Source organism: Notothenia rossii (genome assembly GCF_949606895.1).
Source record: "Notothenia rossii genome assembly, chromosome: 6".
NCBI classification, from domain to species: domain Eukaryota; kingdom Metazoa; phylum Chordata; class Actinopteri; order Perciformes; family Nototheniidae; genus Notothenia; species Notothenia rossii.
In genome coordinates this window covers 29930957-29950845 of record NC_136909.1, presented here as the reverse complement: position 1 = coordinate 29950845, position 19889 = coordinate 29930957, and the positions used below count along the sequence as shown (strand labels likewise).

The 19889-nt window shown below is 39.6% G+C and overlaps 2 protein-coding genes across 4 annotated transcripts; one reads left to right on the top strand and one right to left on the bottom strand.

Moving 5' to 3' along the window:
* Nucleotides 1–841: 841 nt before the first annotated feature.
* spring1 (SREBF pathway regulator in golgi 1) lies at nucleotides 842–4296 on the bottom strand. The gene is made up of 5 exons (XM_079686819.1): nucleotides 3581–4296; nucleotides 2600–2756; nucleotides 2344–2495; nucleotides 2026–2139; nucleotides 842–1364 (listed from the first exon to the last, which is right to left on the bottom strand). The coding sequence occupies exons 1-5, from the start codon at nucleotides 3674–3676 to the stop codon at nucleotides 1281–1283; spliced, it is 603 nt and encodes a 200-aa protein (XP_079542945.1). The 5' UTR covers nucleotides 3677–4296; the 3' UTR covers nucleotides 842–1280.
* Nucleotides 4297–4367: 71 nt separating this feature from the next.
* Nucleotides 4368–17705, top strand: rnft2 (ring finger protein, transmembrane 2). 3 transcript variants are annotated; one of them, XM_079686816.1, is made up of 11 exons: nucleotides 4368–4492; nucleotides 4625–4693; nucleotides 6332–6858; nucleotides 6966–7042; nucleotides 7956–8056; nucleotides 8378–8531; nucleotides 13094–13243; nucleotides 16164–16229; nucleotides 16379–16480; nucleotides 16565–16694; nucleotides 16874–17011. In XM_079686816.1, the coding sequence occupies exons 2-10, from the start codon at nucleotides 4647–4649 to the stop codon at nucleotides 16655–16657; spliced, it is 1317 nt and encodes a 438-aa protein (XP_079542942.1). In that variant the 5' UTR covers nucleotides 4368–4492; nucleotides 4625–4646; the 3' UTR covers nucleotides 16658–16694; nucleotides 16874–17011. The 3 variants fall into 3 exon arrangements, with proteins under 3 accessions (XP_079542942.1, XP_079542941.1, XP_079542940.1); XM_079686815.1 differs by having other exon boundaries at nucleotides 16565–17016; XM_079686814.1 differs by lacking the exon at nucleotides 16565–16694 and having other exon boundaries at nucleotides 4370–4492; nucleotides 16874–17705.
* Nucleotides 17706–19889: the final 2184 nt, after the last annotated feature.

Sequence of the window (19889 nt, the reverse complement as noted above, 5' to 3'; positions counted from 1 at the left end):
GACAGTTTGTTTTCTCAGCCTCCACAATGATTAATTGTTTTGCTCTGGCCGTCCATCCCTTGTGAGCAGGCTGGGTCGCCTGAGGTAGAGAGCGAAGCTGATAGGAATCACCTTCAGAGAGCACAACCCATTTCCAATCACTGTATTGAAATGTGTGGACAGATGGACAGTGGGCAGTAGAGCAGATAAGTCTGTCAAACTCCCATCAAAGCAAAGCTACAGAACAACAACAGTGTAACAGAGATTGATGTGGGCTTCGCCATCCCCAAATTAAGACATCAATTAATATAGATTAAAATGTTCCAATGTTTAGTGGCTCTGAATGAGCTTCAAAACAGTCTTGATGCCGCAAGTTAACAACAAAGTGTTTTAAACAAACAGCTTTTGAAATGGTTATCCTTGTATTTTCGGTTCGGCAAATTAAATGAGCACAAGTCTTGATCTCAAGCACTACATACTTTACCCACACAATGGTAATTAGTTTATGAATCACCCTATTTTATCAGATTCCTGTTTATGAAAATGTTGTGTTGAATTAATAACGGGCCATGTTCGCGCGGCCCTTTTTTCTTTGTTCACCATGAGGCATCCAAGAAAACGTTTTCTTCAAAAATATAAAGGTAACATGGGGTTATTTAGTAAATTGATTGCAAATGGTCATGGGTGGATAATTACGTTAAACTCATACATTGTCTTTGAGCCTTTGGTCGTTTCATTATAGCATATTCTTTATTTTGATAAAGTACTAACTCTAGGGAACTCTAGTATTGAACTGCTAATTGGACCAGTAACAGGAACATTCAAAATGCCACCATTTATAAAAAGCAGAACTGAGAACCCATTTCATTTCACAGTCACTTTTATTAAATAGCGGTTTCATATGCATGCACTACACACAAAAGTAATGACACATTATTTTCTGTTGTTATGATTCAACAAAACATGAACCAGATCTTACTTTAAAAAAAATGAAAACTATGATGATGACATGAACCGGTTTGAAGTGAATCCTGATGGAGGAGCTGCCTGCTACGTAGACCTGATGATCATCACGGATGAATGAATGAAGCATTCTATGCACTTATGAAGTGTAAATAATCAAATCACATACAGCATTTGTCCATTATGGGGTCGGCCTTGGAGGTTTCCATTTCTTTGTCCCAATAATGCAAAACTTGTCCAAGAAGGCAGTTCATTAGCTGAGTCTCTTCTCCAAGCACCTTGGGGTGTCCAAACAGGGACGCTCTGAACTTGCTTAACTTGAGAAGGAAGTAAAATGCTCAGACAGGAAGGAGCTCTGGAGGACTCTCTCCGTAGCAGTACTTTGCTTGAGGGTTTCGATAAGTGTTCTCATGCTGAACACTCTAAATGAGAGGGAAAAAGATTAGACAGCTTAATGAATTCATTTAATATAATTATAAAGAAAAGTAGGGTTAACTTAAAATATAACATTTTTGATGAATCAGGAATTTCATAGATAACAACATTTATTAAGCTCGAGTAACGATAAAACCATGATTTGAAGAGTTTGTTTGATCCTCTTATCGAAAGAGATCGACAATAAAAATAAGAAAACGTTTAAAATTTAGATTTTGTAAGCAATTTATGTCAGGAAGAGCAAATGTCAAGAGGGTTGAATGGATTTAAATGTGTGTTTTCTATCTCTTAAGAATCTATGTATGATATCAATCAAAAATAATAATATTTATAAAGAGGAAAATAAAAATGTATTTAAAATCCTCATTCAATGAATCATAGTTAAACATGTAGGAAAGTGTAGCGCATATCTTTTTTCTAGCTTTTACTGTCCCAAGAAAACCAATATACAGTAAACAGTATTTGTGAAATGTTGACTTATCAGTGCATCTTCAAAGGTTGTGTATCTGTGAGAAATGTTCACAAATTATGCTTAGAGTAAAAACAACTCAAATGGAAGATTTCAGGCAAATGTCTGTGTTTATATAAAGATAGGATTGTGCTCTGTCAGACTTGGACATTTACATTGCTGTTGGTCTCATAACATACTTGTGAAGAGGTCCTGCACTTGGCCAGGCAAAGCTCGAAATGATCCTCCACGGCGGTGAAGAGATTCTGGAAACCTTCAGCTGCACGATTCAGGAAGCGCTCAAGGAGAGGTTGCTGAAGACGAGCACACAGATAAGAGGGTGAGAATAAGTCAAATCTGTTTAACCTGTTTCTTTCTTTGGTAAATATTGAGGGCTAAAGTATCTAAAAATGTGCACTTTATGATCATGCAAACGTTTTGCAAGATGCAGCATTTGGACTTTTTTTAAATGACAGTCATAACCCAGGCCCCTGAGCACCCTTGATGGGACAGATTACCTTATCAGGCTGGAGGCAGCAAGACACGCAATACTCATAGACGCTACAGCAGCCGTTGGCCAGGCAGCTCTTACAGATGTACTGCCTGGAGCTGGGCGCATTGACGTTACAGCAGCCGTTCACTAGCAAGTCTATTCTCTCACAGACGTATCCTGTAAAACATATAAGATAAGCATAGATATTGATTAGAGAAAACGAAATGGTCTCACCGAGCCGCGATGTTACCAGGTTTAGTGGTAGCTGCTGCATTACTCACCAAGTTCGTCTGTGAGCAGCGCCTTGCCCTGGATGGAGTTCCTGCACTGAGTGATCTGCCGGCTGCTGTTGCCCAAGTTAAAACGGACTTTCCATGGGATGCGATGGTCTGGATCTCTGACCTCTAAGAGCGTGCGGTCCCGAATGGTCCGCTCCTCCTGCAAAATACACACAGGGTCATGAAATGCCATTAAACACCAACTTAACACAGTTTGGAATAAGGGTCAGACAATATGATAAGATTTGAAGTGAGAAAATGCAAGAGGACTAGAAATTGACATTTTTGGAAATAATGCTGCTGACATTAAAACTGTTGATTTTGACATTAGTTGGAGTACTTCAAATGTCTCAAAATTCATTTTTTTATTGAAAAGAAGAAGATCCCACATGTTAGACAGTGTCTTAAGCAGCAGACTTTTGCCTCAATAAGTGGACTTAAAGTCGGAAATGTAAGACTTATATCAGATAGAGCTGAGCCAATTAGGTAAGTCAATAGAGAATCAAAACAGAAATAATATAATCTCTTAATCTTTAAGCAAACATGCAGAACATTCACTAGTTACAACTTGTCAACTTGCGGCTGTTTAAAAAAAAAAACTGTGATATTAAACTGAATATCTTTGGGTTTTATCGCATTGATCAGACAAAACAATTTACTTAAATATGTTTTAGGGGCTGTATAAAATGTAATGGCAACAGTTCATGAGGTAAAGCAGATTGTCCTCTCCTATCCAGTGTCCTTGTGTCACTTAATATTAAGTATATAAAGCCATTGAGACAATACAATGATATATTAAGCAGGACTAATTTAAGGCAATATTGCATGTACAGGATGGCTGCACCAATGTGCAAGAGCACCTTGATCTTTCAGGAGACTTCTTCTATTGTGCAAAAGAAAAAAGACACCTCCATCTGGATATTTCATCAACAAATCACATGTACCCAGGACCAATTAGCTTTAGTGTTAGTGTAGTGTCTGTACCTGTTTGAGAGTGCTGGTGAGAAAGTAGATGAGAGACAGTCCGAAGACTACTCCCAGCACCCATCGCTTTCTCAGTAGCCGCCGTAGCACCATCATAGCATGGCTTTCTTAGGGGGGAGTCCGGTGACAGTGACCGTCCAAAACATCAACCCTCCTGGGGCATCAACTCCCTGACTGACGTTTTTTCTCAGGAATATGTAACGATGTGTGCATACGTGATGAAACTCGCTCAAACACTGTATAACCGAGCAAAACTGTATCTGTTTACTGACGTTTGTTAGCTTTATCAGACAGCAAATGTGATAAATACACCAAGAGAAAAGTCGTTTTATTATTAGTGTCAAGAAGAGTTAGCTAACCCATGTTGCAGGCTTAGCGATAATTACGCTACACGTGCAATGGCTGTAAATAGGAAATATGCTCGGACACAGCTAAAACTGTCAACTGTTGGACATGCAGGCAAGTTAACGGTGTTTCATCATTAAAGCCTGCTTTGTTAGTCTGCTAGCTAGCTGCTGTTAGCACTAGCTTTCTGTCCTGGATAAGCCAGGCACTGCTGATAAAAACAAATACTAATAAGCTTGTATGCAGCCTAGTGACGCAGTTTCCCCTCCTTTGAAGAAAACACTTCTGTAATGTCCAACATTACTTCAAACAAGCACCAACGGTGATGTTTATCCAGCAGAATTTGACAACCACCATCTGCAAAACAAATTTCCAACGCGGATGTGGTGTGATTGGTAGGAGGACGCTGATTGGGTAGATAAGCGACGTCGATGACGCCATACCGGAAGTTTTTTGTAGCTAGAGCTGGACGGTCGGAGCATCTTCTGCAGCAGCAGCATCATCAACTTAGCAAACCTGACACTAAATATGTCAAGAGCTGAGGGGAAATTCACTGTGCTAATTCAGGTAATGTCGTCTATATTGTTATTCAGTTTACTGTATAACGAATGAGACACACAATAAGCAGAATAGCTGAATGTATACGTTCACACCCTGCCTCTCTGTCAGTCTCACAGATGATGTTGATTTGCATTGCAGGGCTGGGCCATGTGGTGATGCCATGCAGAGGAGACACAGCAGCAACACGGATGGCATGCCCCCTGAAAGGTGGGAAGAATCCAAGAAACCTTTAATTAGTTATATGTTTTCCCAAATACACATCCAAATGCATGTTGCCTCCCCCCCCTCGACATGCATTCAGCCTAGAGCTGTTTATTAATGGTTTTGGCAAGGCGTCTTTGTTCCCGTCAAGGGTTATCCTAATAATTATGCTTAAAATCATATATTAAACAAAAGTGTGCTTCCAAGGTGGAGGCCAAGCTCTATTATTGATCAAAGCACCCTTCAATGGATTTGTGATTTGGTCACAAACCTAAGCAACAGTGGCGGTTCTATAAACATTTTACATGGGGTGGCAAAGGGGGGGGCAAGAGGTCATGGGAGGGCGTACACTGTGTGGTATTTTATACTATATATATATATATATATATATATATATATATATATAATTTATTGTTAAATCATGCACTAACACAAGTGTTCTTAATGCACAAGAGAAACAAGGTGTTCAGACAAACAAACTAAAATGTAGTATAAAACAGCAGAACATTCTCATGATACCCTATAATTCAGTTTACTGTAAGTACAGCAAAAGTACTTTTATAATTTTAAAGTTATAATTAAGTACACAAATGACATCACCCATCTCTTAAGAAAGCTAAAGGTGACCTGTGCAGCAACACATTTCAATAAATATTTCTCAATACTAAGAACTGTTAGATTGTGCTGCTGTAATGGAATATGTATGCAAGGAAAATATAAACATACCATGTGGTCCAGCTGGAGTCTCATCTGCCTCCTGATCCCTGCCTCTGTCCCTCTTTCTGACACTTCATCTTTATTCCTCACATACATGTATTCTTCTTCACTAATGTCTTCATCTCCTCCTCTTCCTCCTGCTCTGACCCTCCTGGTCTCTTCATCTCTTCCTGGCTTTCTCCTGCTCTGAGCCTCCTGGTCTCTTCAGTGTACTGTCTTTTCCTTTTCCTCTTTCTACTCATCCTGATCACTTCTCAGAAATGTCTTTGTGTTGTTGTTGAATCACTCCAGCTACTCTGGCCTGCAAATGCTTGTATAAGTTTACACGTTAGGGTCATGTAGCTAATAAGTAGCACATAATAAATATTAAATCAGTTTAGATCCAGTTTGATGGTAAAGGATGTATCCTGGTTTCATTGATCTGGCCTCATTGTTTTGATGTGTAATTTTCGTGGATTTAGCGCTGTCTGTGTAGTATTTTGTAACGTGACGTCCCAAACATCAACCGTCTGTTAAAAGCTGTCGATTCAAACGGCAGCGTTTTATTAATATTTTTTTTCAAGCTCTCGTCCTTAGTAAAAACAAAACTAGTGGAAGGGGAAATGCTCTGATCCACCTTCAGGTGCTGGGACAGCTCGCTCCCTCTCTGCAGCTGTGTGAGCCGCGGACTGTGAACGCCGCTCCATAGTTTAATGCAGGGCCATAGCTACGTTTTTAACGGACCTACAATTATATTTAAAATGATTCACTTTTAATTAATGAACTGCTTGTTTTGTTGCTTAAGGAGCTTGTGGACATAGTGTAGGTTTGTTTCTACAAGTACAGTTTTAGGGACACAAAAGTTAGGGGGGCAGCTGCCCCCTGTTGATCCGCCCCTGCTTAGCAGAAAAGTCACATCCTCACTTAATGTACCTTTTTCCCACCCAGGAGCCGAAGCCAAACTCTGGGATCAGACAGCAGCCTGGATGAGGGTGGTGTGTTTGACTGCCTGAAACCCGACTCACCCGCTTCCCCCCAGCAGATCTTCTCCGGCCTTGTGGGTGTCTCCTCCGGCTCCGTCTCCTCTACCCAATTCCAGGCAGCCGGCTTAGTCCTGGGCTCTCCCCCTGAAGTTTTTATCCAGATGACTGCGTCGTCTAGAGAAGAAGGAGGCCCCCACCGCACAGAGGGTGGACCTTTCCTCCCTCGGCCACCTCCGCACCACCACCACCACCATCACCACCACCCCTACCACCACCACCACCAGCCCCTGCAGCACAGGACCTCCTCTCTGCTCCAGCAGGCCACCACAGCCGCCGGCTCCGAGAGGGACAGCTCCAGAGAGGAGGCGCAGGAAGACCCCTCCACCCCGGCCCCGGCCCTGTCTGAGCTGAAGGCAGTGGTCACATGGCTGCAGAGAGGCTTCCCCTTCATCCTCATTCTGCTGGCTAAAGTCTGCTTCCAGCATAAGCTAGGTACGCCAGCATGTGGAGTAATATTGTGGCTCACATTATTTACATTACTAACATCAAAGAATCATCAGAAGCATAAGGTCTTATAATGTTGCTCCTCTCTCCTGCAGGTATTGCTGTGTGTTTGGGCATGGCCAGCACCTTCGCCTATGCCAATTCCACTTGTAGGCACCAAGTATCATTACGGGTATAAAAAAACGCACATTTCCTAAATTCTGGTTTGATGCAGGTTTTAAAGATATTCCCAACACTCTACTTTTTCTGAGCCAATTCTGATACACATTTACTGTAGACATAGATCGAATTAACGCTAAGTTTTTCGACACATGTCTATTAAAGGATAAGGCTAGACTTATTCATATTTCTTAAGAAATTTCCCAAGAAAATACAAAAACTACAATGTTTTATTTTGCCTCTAAACACCTTCTGACATACGTAGCAAGTCTTTGATCCACAACTCAAAGGCCAATCATACATACAGAAGATGTACATTTAAAAAAAAAAAAAAAAAAAAAAAAAGTATTAGTAACTACTCCTCAGTAAGCGTTCATAAAACAGCTGTGCACCTGGAAACAAAGTGGCAAACTAATGGTTTAAATGCATTTTAAAATGTTTCAGGCTAGGTTTGATTCATCATTCATTGCTGGTTTTGCTGGTATTTAAATACTGTATTTCAATCTTAATATGTTTTTGAAAACCTTAAAAATACATTAAACTGTTATTGTTCTGTTGATTTGACAGTTTTCATATTTTCTATAGTCACAGAATGACATTCCAACACACAAACCGGTATCTGTTCTTTTCAGCTTAACATGTTAAATACTGAATAATAAGTGCATCTCTATATCTTCTCATTGTTTTCTCTACACCTCTTTGTTTATAGCAGCAATATACAATCGTTCACCTTAACACATAGTCTTTCTTCCCTTAGGCTGATGATTTTGTGTTTATCAGTATTTAAGTCTTGTTTTTTTTAACTTTTCATTAAGAACATATTAATAAGGTGAAATTATTGCAGTTACTGGTATTGAAATGTCTAAGTGTGGAGAAATGTATTGTTATCTTTCTAAAATAGCTGTGTGTTTCTTTTATGTTACCAGGCGGATCGCTCTGTTGTGGTTGCTCTGTGGATCATCATGTTCCTTGCAGGGAATATAATGTACATTTATTACACATTCAGTCAAGAGGAGCTGCACCTCAGGTAGTGTACTGTACAAGCAGGTATTTTAATAATAGCTGTGTTTTTCTTTGCGTGCCATCTTTTGTTTTGGATTTTATTTAGGTTTTTCCACTCATTTTGTGTTCTGTAAGCCATTTTATTTTGACTTTCACTTCCTTTAGGGAGCGTTCCTGTTCTTGTCTGCTCTTGTCCTGTGAGTATTTTGTGTTTATTTCATTTTTTTTGGTTCCAGAACGTTTAAGCATTTGTCTTTCTGTTGCTTTTCAGTCCACCATCCAAAGAGAAAAACACCAGACCTCCCTATTACAACTCACCTAGATGTTGTTTTCCTTTCTTCTCTAGCCTCATATTTGCCAAGCCCAACCTGAACAGCTTTGAGTTTTTTGATCTGATCTGGGCCGTGGGCATCACTGACTTTGTCCTCAAGTACTTCACCATCGGCCTGAAATGCTTTGTTCTCTTTTTGCCCAAGATTCTCCTGGCCTTCAAATCAAGGGTAAGAACTCCACATGTATCCCTCTGTCCCTCGGTACATCTAGAGCAGTGGTGTTTTGGGTCGCGGACCCGTTTCGAGTGGGTCGCAGATTTTTCAGTGAAGAAAGAAAAATTGATTTCTAACGCTGTGCATGTAGTAGGCGTTTGACTGGAAGTACCGGAGACCATAAACGGTTTGGAAAACTTCTGTCACGTAGTGATCATCTTCTCAATAAAACATCTTTGCTGATGTTTTTTCGAGTCTTCTGGCCAATCAGAATCAAGATTGTTGCCGGAAGTCCGCACGGAGAATAACTTTGCGGTAGAACTATTCTTTATACATCCATGGGTACAACTTCAGATAAAAATGAACACATGATGAAATATGACCCCCGGTTTGATGATTGACAGGTCACAGAACAATGAGAGCTGTCTACCCTTACCCATAATTTAAAGTTATTCACACAGACTATCTCCTCTTTGCTCTTCTCTCTGCATGGAGCAGTAAGTTCAGCTGTCAGAACAAAGTGAAACACAAACAATGGCATAAAATATTATTAATATGTCGGGTAGTAATAGATTTATTTATTTTCTTCTCAGAGTGTACCAGAATGCGTAGTTTATATGTTAGTATTTCTAAAGATCTCCTTGGGGAGAATCCTCCCAGACCCACCCTTCTGGGGTTGGGTTTTCAGCATGTGTGCCTTTTTATGTTATACAGTTCAGCTTTGATTCCATCATCTCATTAAACCTTTTTTAAAAGCATACTTTAGTTCTGTGAAGGGATATATGCACTATACTTCACTTTAATTAATAATATATGCTGAAAAGCGAATATATTACTGCACGATTTTTTGTTGAATAGATTTGAGTGGTTCAAAATTTCGGGTCGCGATTTATTGACAAAGGAAAAAGTGTGTCCCTAGGCCTGACGACTTGAGAACCACTGATCTAGAGGACATGTGATTTTATTATTCATCTTTTGCATGGGACACGCAGTCAAACTATACCCATAAATTATAACTATATCCTATTCCTGTACATTTAACAATCACACATGCATTAGCAAATTTAATACATTAGTTTGACCTCTTAACAATGTGTGTGTTGAAATAATTGACACATTTGTTTAGTTTTCTTTTTGTAGGTTGATTAAACATTTTATATCATCACGCAAAAATGCAAAGACATTTTAAGAAGACAATACAACAAATATCTTTGTTAAGACATAATAAAATGTATTGTTAATATCAGCTCTAATTACGTGCATTTTAACATTTCCCCAAATGTTATAAATGTTTTGAGCTTTTTGCCAAACTAGTTATGGCTTAACTTTTGTACTTGTGATCAGACAGCAAAAATATGCCAGAAAACCTTGGTTTAAAACTCAGGTTATATAATGTAATTCTTCAATTTACAGCTGTTTAACAGTAAATGCTGTTAAAAGGGCTTGATTTATAATTGTAACACATTACTGAACATGTAGGAGGAAGACCTTGTGTGGCACTTTACCATCATTTAATCTGAGTTTCAGGTATACAGCCTTATCCATAAATCATGAAGACCATGATATAAGTCACAGGAAGTTCACTTACAAAGTTGTCTAACTTTCTAGATAATTAAAGAAAACCTGCTCAGCCATGATGAAATACTCCACCGAGTGCAGAAAGTGCCACAGGGTCACAGTGTGAAACTGTTTTGTATTCATAAGGTTTTAAATGGTACTCCTTGGGTGAGCGTGTGCAACATGGGTTTCTGTGAGCGTGGTTAGTCTGGCCTGAGGCAATGGAATATTACCACGCTCGCACACACACACGCACACAAACACAACACATACTTTGATTATCATACAGGTGCTGCTCATATTCCTGGTGTGTGTATGTGTGTTGGTTGGAGATGGGGTGGGGGGGGGGGGTTACAAGTATTAGGATTACATTTTCCACTGATAAACAGACCTACAGGCCTATCAGAACCATGGCAGCCAGCAACTGAGCTCATTTGCCCTCGAGGGGGTTCTATGGGTGAGGTCATCCCTCCCTAGAGCTCGACCATTACCTGTACCCTACACACACACACACACACACACACACACACACACACACACACACACACACACACACACACACACACACACACACACACACACACACACACACACACACACACACACACACACACACACACACACACACACACACACACACACACACACACACACACACACACACACGAACAGAATTGTACAGTTTTTATGCGTCACATGTAGCTTCACAGTCCCAAATTGCATTATCAGTGTATTGTAATATAAAGGCTAAACAGTCTTGTCTATTCCTGAACTCCATGAACTCAAGTAATCAGCCTATAGCATGTCTTCATTACTGCATCCAATGGCAGATACACTAATGAACCTACATAATTAGTGCAAGTCTGTTCAAGTAATTGCAGACACGCTTACAGAAGTTCCATGACAGCTTTGTTTTTGAAGGCTTTGAGTCTTCATATCAACTGTTTATCAACAAAAAAAATGTAAATAAGTGTCTGAGTCTTTTGGTATACACTTTCGTTCCAAAATGTGGTTGGCCTAACGTCAATCTGTGTTTTTTCTAATGCTAAGTAAGGGCATGACTCAAGAAAGGGTAAGAGTAATTATTTATTTTAAATTATTTATAACTGATTAATGTGCATTCATACGTTTTTGCTTGATAACCTTCTCATCATTTAAGTCTTATTACATTCTGACTTAGTCAAATGTAAATGTTTGGTTTGGAATAAATAAAGGAAGAACTCAGTGAAGGTGAATACAATTGAAAATACAGGATGGGTAACAACTGAAACTAAGTTGGTCCCAGTTTTGTTTTCTGCACACATGCAGGCAGCAATTAACATCCTGCTGTTTTTTCTACTGAATGATCAGCAGTTTTGTTGTCGGTAGAGCAGCAACAAATGTAGCAGTGAAGTAGACTGCTAGGAAATAAATATGATGTACACAATGAACGATTTAAAGAGGACATTTTATGCTTATTTTCAGGTTTCATAATTGTATTTTGTGAGTTTACTGTGACATGTTTACCTGCTTTAATGTTCAAAGAGGTCTTTTAATTGCTCATACTGCCTGTGCTGCAGCAGCTCTTTTCACCCTCTGTCTGAAACCAGAGCCCAGTCTGCTCCGATTGGTTAGCTGGCTGTCTCTGTTGTGATTGGTAAACTGCTTGAAGATGTGTTAGAAATATCCCATCGTCACATCGTACAATTTGTAGTAGCATGAGCCAATAGAAGCGCGAGTGTTACTTCGTAATGTCATTATGTTACTAAGTAAACAGAGGAGTCCAATGAAGGCATTCGAGGCGGGGGGCTGGGAGAGAAACTGCCTCGATGGAACTTTGGGATTTTAGCCTTTGCAGACCATTTACATGCACCAAGACCTCTATAACACACTACAGGGAAGGAAACCCCCAAAAGGCAGGGCCTCTTTAAGCTGTTTTAAAATATCAGCGTTAGAATTGTTGTATAAGGAATGAAGAAGCTTGTTAGGCAGAAACCTCCCATGACACCTTTTTAGAAGAAGGCTAATAAAGCATATTTGGATATCACAGTACTGATCTTGTGGCCATAACCATTTTAACCCAACCCATGTACCTATATAGACTGAGATAAAACTGTAATAACAACAGCTTTGCAGATGACTTTAATGTAAAGTTATATTTTTAAGTGTATGCAGTTGGGAGATCCGAAGTAATGAAACCCAATAAGAAGGAAACCGCTCCAACAAGGCCTACAGTGGAGCTTACTCAAACTTTTTGGCTGGCGTCCAAACTTTCAATTTGACAGTTTCTTACGTGGGTGTGATGGGCACTGTGGGATACGAGGCTGATGGGGACAATGAGGAAGATGAATTGGCCGCTAGCAGAGGCCTTCCTCCCCGACCAACCTGGCTGCTTGTGGCTCTTTACCCACAGTCATCAATCTTTGTCAGACGACATCCAGGAAGTCATTACGCAAGCTGGGATGCCACGGGGGCCATCGGGGAATCAAGGTTGCCTTCATTCCTGTTGCCACTGTTTTTAACCATCCCCAATTCACTTGACACACTTTTGTGGCAGTCAGAAGTTATTTTCTGTGATTATTTAGGGAAGGGGCCCTTTTTAAAGGAAGCTAGCGAGCCCCCGTAGGGTTTGGGTTTAATGTGGGCACTGGGTAGCAGGTGGAAAGAGTCGCTGCCAGTTTCCCTTGCAGTGTGAGGAAATTGCATCTACTGCTGTGAAACTGTGGAGCTCTGGACAGCAGCCATGTTTGGGCTGGAGGCATGCTGTTTTAAGCTTTTAATACCGCACTGCTCTTGACTAGATAGAAGAGGGCCCCGAAGCCTTTTCGGCTTTTTGGACAGTTAGTGAGTGCTTCAAAGAAAGACACACATGTTGTGTCACTTTTCTTTTTTTCTTTTTTGTGTTGAAGTCTGAAAAAGGATGCTTTTGTTTTGTTGTTTTGTTTGTCTAAAAATAATAAATTGGGGCACATTAAACTCACAGTTTGATTGGAGCATTTAGAGAGGTGTTCTTTAATTTCTAACATTGCTTGTTTGTCCAGGGTAAGTTCTACCTGCTGATCGAGGAGCTGAGCCAGCTGTTTCGGGCCCTGGTCCCCATCCAGCTGTGGTACAAGTACATCATGGGAGAAGACCCGTCAAACAGCTACTTCCTGGGAGCCACACTCATCATCATCTACAGCCTCTGCAAGGTAATCAGTGCACAGCAGAGAAATGTTGAGCACGGCTAATGTTATTTTTCTACCTCATCTCTCAAAATCTGATGAGAGAGTGCAAATACAGACTACAAAAAATGTGCTTAATTCATCAGAATACATCTGACAACAGATGAAGAGACAAGTGAAGGACCTACAATATGATTATTCTACTTAAAGTGTAAGTGCCTACGGTGTATGTTACTCCTAACAACAGGAATGTTTTGGAAATAATAATTGACATAATGGTGATATTGTTACCCTAAGAGTCTTACTGGAGGCTGCTTTGGTTTCTTATTATTAGAAGTGGTGCAAGACGAGCGGGGTCACGCGGGTCAAAATGTAGTTCCAGGAGCATGAATGTTTTCAGGAATTCATGGCAATACTATTTATAAAAGATGTACTATTTATACTACAACGTCCAGGCCTGGGTTTTAAACACAATAAGTTGAAGTGTGTCATCAGTAAAGGGAAAAATAGTTACAGCAATTCCAGTTACTATAAAACTTAAAAAGACTTATTGAGAAAAGGTTTTTTTTAGAGCCATGTGTCAGTTTCGAGTCATCACAGAGATTCTAGGAAAATGGAAGTAGTGAAACTTCTGTATGCTGAATTAAACTGAAATGATGCAATGCTGAACATATTTACACCCTGATATTGTCACTATCATGTGTTCTCAAGTGTGTGTGGGCTTGCGTGACGATTATAGACCACATTTATTTTAACGTGTCAATATATGAGTGTGATGATGTGATTCCATTGTTGAAATGCTCTTTGTGTCACACAAATCTGATGGTGTGAGATTCTTTGGAACAGGTGCTAACTTGTTGTTGTTTATATAAAGCTAGTGGTGGGGCTATTTTATGCATACTTGATGATTTTGCCATATATACATACTGTCTATAATAAAACAATTCAATTGCTATTTAACATAATTTGATTTGTTTTTTAGTTTTGCAATGCTAGAAATGAAAGAAAAAGGATGTTTTACCATTTCTTTAGTCCTTTCTGTATGCTCTTAGTTAGCAAATGATGAGGTTATTTAGAGTTTGATTTTGATTAGCAATTGTAAGGTTGTGTGTGGCTGTTAGATACCCAGACTTACATAATGAACATTTTTTATGGTATAAGCACGGCAATAGAATCATTACTTAAATATTTATAAAATGCTTTTTGTCAATACTCCTGTGATGACAGCGGATGTCATTTTTAATTATGGGCTTGTTTTGAAATGAATGGACAGTTTCCTGTGTCTGTGTGTGGGTTTACCTCTGTTTGTGTTATTACGTTTCCAAGATAAGGACTTAATAGTCTGAATTTGAGTGTGTGATGATGTGCATCCGGGGTTGATTCAGTGTTGTCATGCTATCGGTGAATCTGATGGGAAATGAAACTTAAGTGAGATTCTGTGGAACAGGTGCCGACTTCTTGCTGCTTATATTAAGCAGGTGGTGTGGCTAAAGGGAAGCTGTTGATCGAAGTGGTCCAACACTTTGGTCCAGACCAGGGGCGGACTGGCCATTGGGAATACCGGGAGTTTTCCCGGTGGGCCGGTGCTGTGCGTGGGCTGGAGGGCCAAAACAAAAACAAATTAAATGCCTAAATACTACCGGCCCACATTTGCAAGTGTTCTGGCCACTCCCTGGAGGGGCCCACACCCTACAGGGCTGGGCTGGGCCGTTTGATAGGCTACCTATGTTCTACTTCTATCCATCAGATAGTTTCACTTTCACACATCAGGCCCGTAGCAGCTGTCACTGCGCAGTGAACGATCAGGAGTGAGTGACTGAGAGACCTAGCTGGAAGTTGCTTAAAGATGGATAAACAAGCTCCAAAGCGTAAAGGCGTGTTTGTATAGTTTGTGTATACAGTATACAGTATTGTAGCGAGCCCTTGGTTCAGAGGGAGGGGCTTGCATAGGGGAGGGGGGGGGGGGGGGGTTGACAGGGAAACGGGGTTCAGGGGGAGTGGCTGTACCCGTAGGATAGAAAAGGGGGAAGTGACGTCTGACTCAGAGGTCGCGCGGCGGTGGAGAAGAACGTGTTGCCCACATTCTGTTACTGAGTTTAGGCTAGTTAGCTAGCAGGTTTATTGTTTTGGGTCACTTTTGCCTCCAATCTGTAAATCTGTTCATATGGGTGTTGAGAGATATATCCAAAATTAGTCCCTAATTTTGCTCTCAAAGTTTACCAGATTGATGCATTTAACTTCAACATTTAAAAAAATATCTTCCCGGGGGACCCCCCGGACCCCTCTAAAGGAGGTGAGGCCCATCACCTGCCCACACCACCTGTTAAATTGTCTCACCCACATTGAGGATGCTTCCTACGCCCATGTTTTATTCCATGTGTCAAGTCAGGCAAATTGGGTCCAAATGTTATTGCATCAATGATCTGTTAACATTAAAATCACTAAATATATGCTGTAACTATTTTTGCTCTAGGCAACTCAAGGGCTCAGGTAATGTGATTACTATATGAATAAAGGTCTAAAATAACATTTAAATGCATAGTGTTTTTTGTTAAGTAACATACTTTCGTCGCTGGCCGGCCGATACATGCCGCGCATTAAGTGGGCCTGTCTGTCAATTAATCCCCGGGCCACTTTTTCCCTCCAATCCGCCCCTGGTCCAGACTGGCTGGATTGAGATACAATTATTAAAATGACATTTATGGTCCAAGAGGTTGAGCCATATACATACTTTGATGATATGATTTTTCATAAAGCACCACCATGAGGCTGATCGTGGTGATTTTGTGTAAAATGTTTTAAATTCTACTGCATTTCATACCCCACCAGATGAACTTCGGTAATCCCTTAACATTTTATGCAGCCCCATCATCAAAATACTGCAATTTCATATATGAAATACAAAGAAATAGGACCACTTGTGAAGAGTTGCTTTATTGTTTTGCAGTCCTTCGACATCTGTGGACGTGTGTCCGCCATACGCAAGGCCTTCGTCATGCTCTGCAGCTCCCAGGTCAGATTTAGATTAATTTTACACCCTTCACATCAATAAACAAACAAACCCATATACTCAACGCTGTGTTTTTGCATATAGAATTCAGAATATATCTGGAAGAGTTTAAAACCTTTTTTAATTGTCACTCTTTTTTGTGTCTGATCCAGAATTATGGCGTGAGGGCGGGCAGTCAGCAGTGCAGCGAGGCGGGGGATGTCTGTGCGATTTGCCAGGCAGATTTCAGAGACCCCATAGCCCTTCTCTGTCAGGTAAGACCTCAGTATCTTAGTTAAAGGCTGTTGAGCCTCTGAAAACAGCCAGCACTACTGATGAGTCACTGTCACTGCTGATAGGTCAGAAGTGAATCCAGTCCGACTACTTTCAGCTGTTACTCTTCAAGTATAAATTGGAAAGAAAACAACAATTGCATGCTAGTGCTACTATAATTTGATCATAACTGTGATCTTGGAAGGGAGGTCAAAGGTCAGTATCAGCTACTAGTTAGTGCTCTTGCTAAAAAATAAGCTCCGAAATTGTATGTGTCATTCATAATTTACAATAATATCTAAAAAACAACAGTCAAAGATGTAAAGAGGATTTGAACAAGAGATTTTAGAGATAAATGTTGTTTCTTCTTCTCTGGAACCCCCCCCCCCCCCCAGCACGTGTTCTGTGAGGAGTGCCTCTGCTTGTGGTTTGATCGGGAGAGAACATGTCCGCTGTGTCGCTCCACCGTCATTGAGACCCTGCGCTGCTGGAAGGACGGCACGACCTCGGCTCACTTCCAGATCTACTGAGCTCTGACACGCAAACAGAGATATGATGGTGCTGAGATGCAAGTTAGACAATGCCGGGTCATCTTTTATCTTATTATCTTAGTGCGGTAACTCTTCAAGTCAGGGCAGGCCTAACTGCAGTAACACACCCTATAGGGAAGATTAGTTTTGAAGCCATTTTAAAAGACCCAAACAGATGTTGAACACAATAATTTCAGTGAAGGCAGATTGAGCATCTAATTAAGCCACATGCACAAACAAAATCCTCAACATCACTTAAAAGAAACGCAAAGCTAGGACAATTGTTAGTGTCACCATTGGACCATCGTTAAATCACAATGGACACAGGCTTTGCAACTTTTGTTTACTGTGATCATCAAAGGTCACTAAAAACACGATTGTAACAAGAATATTAATTAGATTTAGTGTGGTGATAATGTAAATGGTCACAGTATTCATGCTGTATTTGTTGTAAATGTACCACTTTTTTATACTTTATGATTTCATCATACATACTGTCTTTACTACTCTTTTTTTTAATTATACAATAACTTTAACGTAATTTGATTTGGTTTATACATTGATGCAAATTAGTCGCTTTTCGGCGCCTCCCGCTTTTTTAAAGCTGATTTGGGTGACTTCTGTAATTCGTGGAGAATTAAAAAAGAAAGGTTCCCCACCCCTGCCGTAAATAATAATAAAAACCCTTTATTTATAACTTAACATCTCTGTCTCCTATTGATCCGATTATATTATAAAGAATAGCCAGTTAATTGAAGCATTATAGTACAGGCCTTTGTCAGATGGTATACGCTGTTTTTTTTCTGCTTCGAATAGTTCTCTCTTTTTTCACCATACCTGTGTTTGCATCACTGTTTATAGCTTGCAATAAATGGAAAACATTTGATGTTTTACTTAGAAAAAAAAAAAGAATGATTGTGAAAATCAGTTTGAGCGTTTGTCCTGTAGGTAAAAACAGGCTCTTGGTAAGCAAATGATAAGGTAATTCAGACTTTCATTATGTAAGGTGGTGTGTGGCTGTTTGATAAGCAGACTTTACATAGTGTAATTGTTTATGGTGAAGCACGACAACACAATCATAACATTTTTTTATAATAATTATTAATATTTGACTTACTTATATTTTCATTTGCGTTGAGATTGGGAACTCATGTCTGATAATCTTTGCCAAATCTTCGGAAACTTTCATTTTTCATCGTTTTGAATATTTTTATTTTGAATCATTACATTTAGAACAATTCATCCTTGGGTTGCATTGTATACCACATGACTTTAATGCAAAATGCATTGCAGGTTTTTCAGATTTAAATTAAAGCACTTTAGCTTACTTTGTCAAGTGTATTTCTTGTTTTTTTGTAATGACACCTGCAGACAATTTACTTCAGAAACATTTTATTATCAATTATTAAAAATCCATATGAAATATTTAATTAGTATAAATAACACACACTTTATAAAAGACAGTTCCAGAAATGCTGCTCACATTACACTTGATATATCAGAGGAAGCTTATTTCCAGTATCACAGACAGCATTAACAGCATAGCTTCCTATGAACAGGTCCTGTATCTTTAAGACAAAAAGCCACTTAACACTGCCCCCAACTGATAATTATAATAAAGCACAGAAGAATGTTTAAACATCATCTAAACACTGTAGAAAACATCTATAAAAACATTCATCCTCTCAGTATTTACATGTTTACACTTAGCTTATTTAACTTAGCCTTAACTGTAGCTTAACATACATTTGAAGGTTGAATCAGTCTAACCTCTGTCATTGTGCACTCACATCGTGGTGGGTGCGGTGGAAGTCAAATTAGTTGTATTCGTAAGATTTTCCCTGCACACCACCAGGGGAGCATTACATCACCGTTTTGTAACTGGGATGACAGAGTCGGAGAGGCACATGGGTGCAGGACGGGCTTGCTGAGGGTTCAGTGTGTCACTGTCAGCTCGTTATAAAACTGCCATGGCCTAAGGAAGTCTTCATGACACATTGAGTTTATTCAGTCTTAAAGTTCCGACCCTGAAACACGCTTTTAAATCCGCTGCTTCCTCTCCCTTTGTGGGTCATATTCGCTGCACACCTCCATTCATGACCGCCTCCTCAGACTCCTGCATCCTTGCTTTCAGTGCAAATGATGTTAGCCGTTCCTCGTATGGTACTCCTAAAGGCACCATCTACATAATATATTAGAAATAAAAGTAATTAGCACAACATATCCATACATTACATGTTATTATTAATTAACACAGCCGTTTATAACGATGGAAACGATTGCATTTGTTTACAATTCCTATTTAGACTTTTTTCCTCGTTTAAATCCTTTAGGAACATGTTATAGGCCTACATTTTCCTGACAGAAACATGGGCACCTTGTCAAAAGTAACATTTTAGCACACAAAGACCAACCAAATGAACTGCAGATAAAAAAAAACCTGATAAGATTGCTAAATAAAAAACATATTCATTATGAATCATGCGACCTAAATTAATTCTAAACTTAGTTTGCATTTGCATGCGCTTTTTGTGGATAATTACTGCTAACCAACGTACCCCTGCGTTACAGTAAACATACACGTTTTAAGACAGAATACTCACAAGACTAAAGACATAACAATTACTAAATACTTGACAAGTGTAAAATCAGATCAATTACAACTTAAATGGATAGTTTAAAGAGCATTGTTCACGTGTTATTAAGTGTAATTTTAGGATTGCAGTCAGTGCAATTTTTCCCTCTGATATTTATGAAGAGCTGTGTTGTGGGATGGAAACATTTCCAGACTTTGAGGAGAATATAAATATTTTCTTTTCTTTTTGACACAATAATCTGAAAGACAAAGAAACGTAGTTTTTTCCTCAACCAAAACACGATG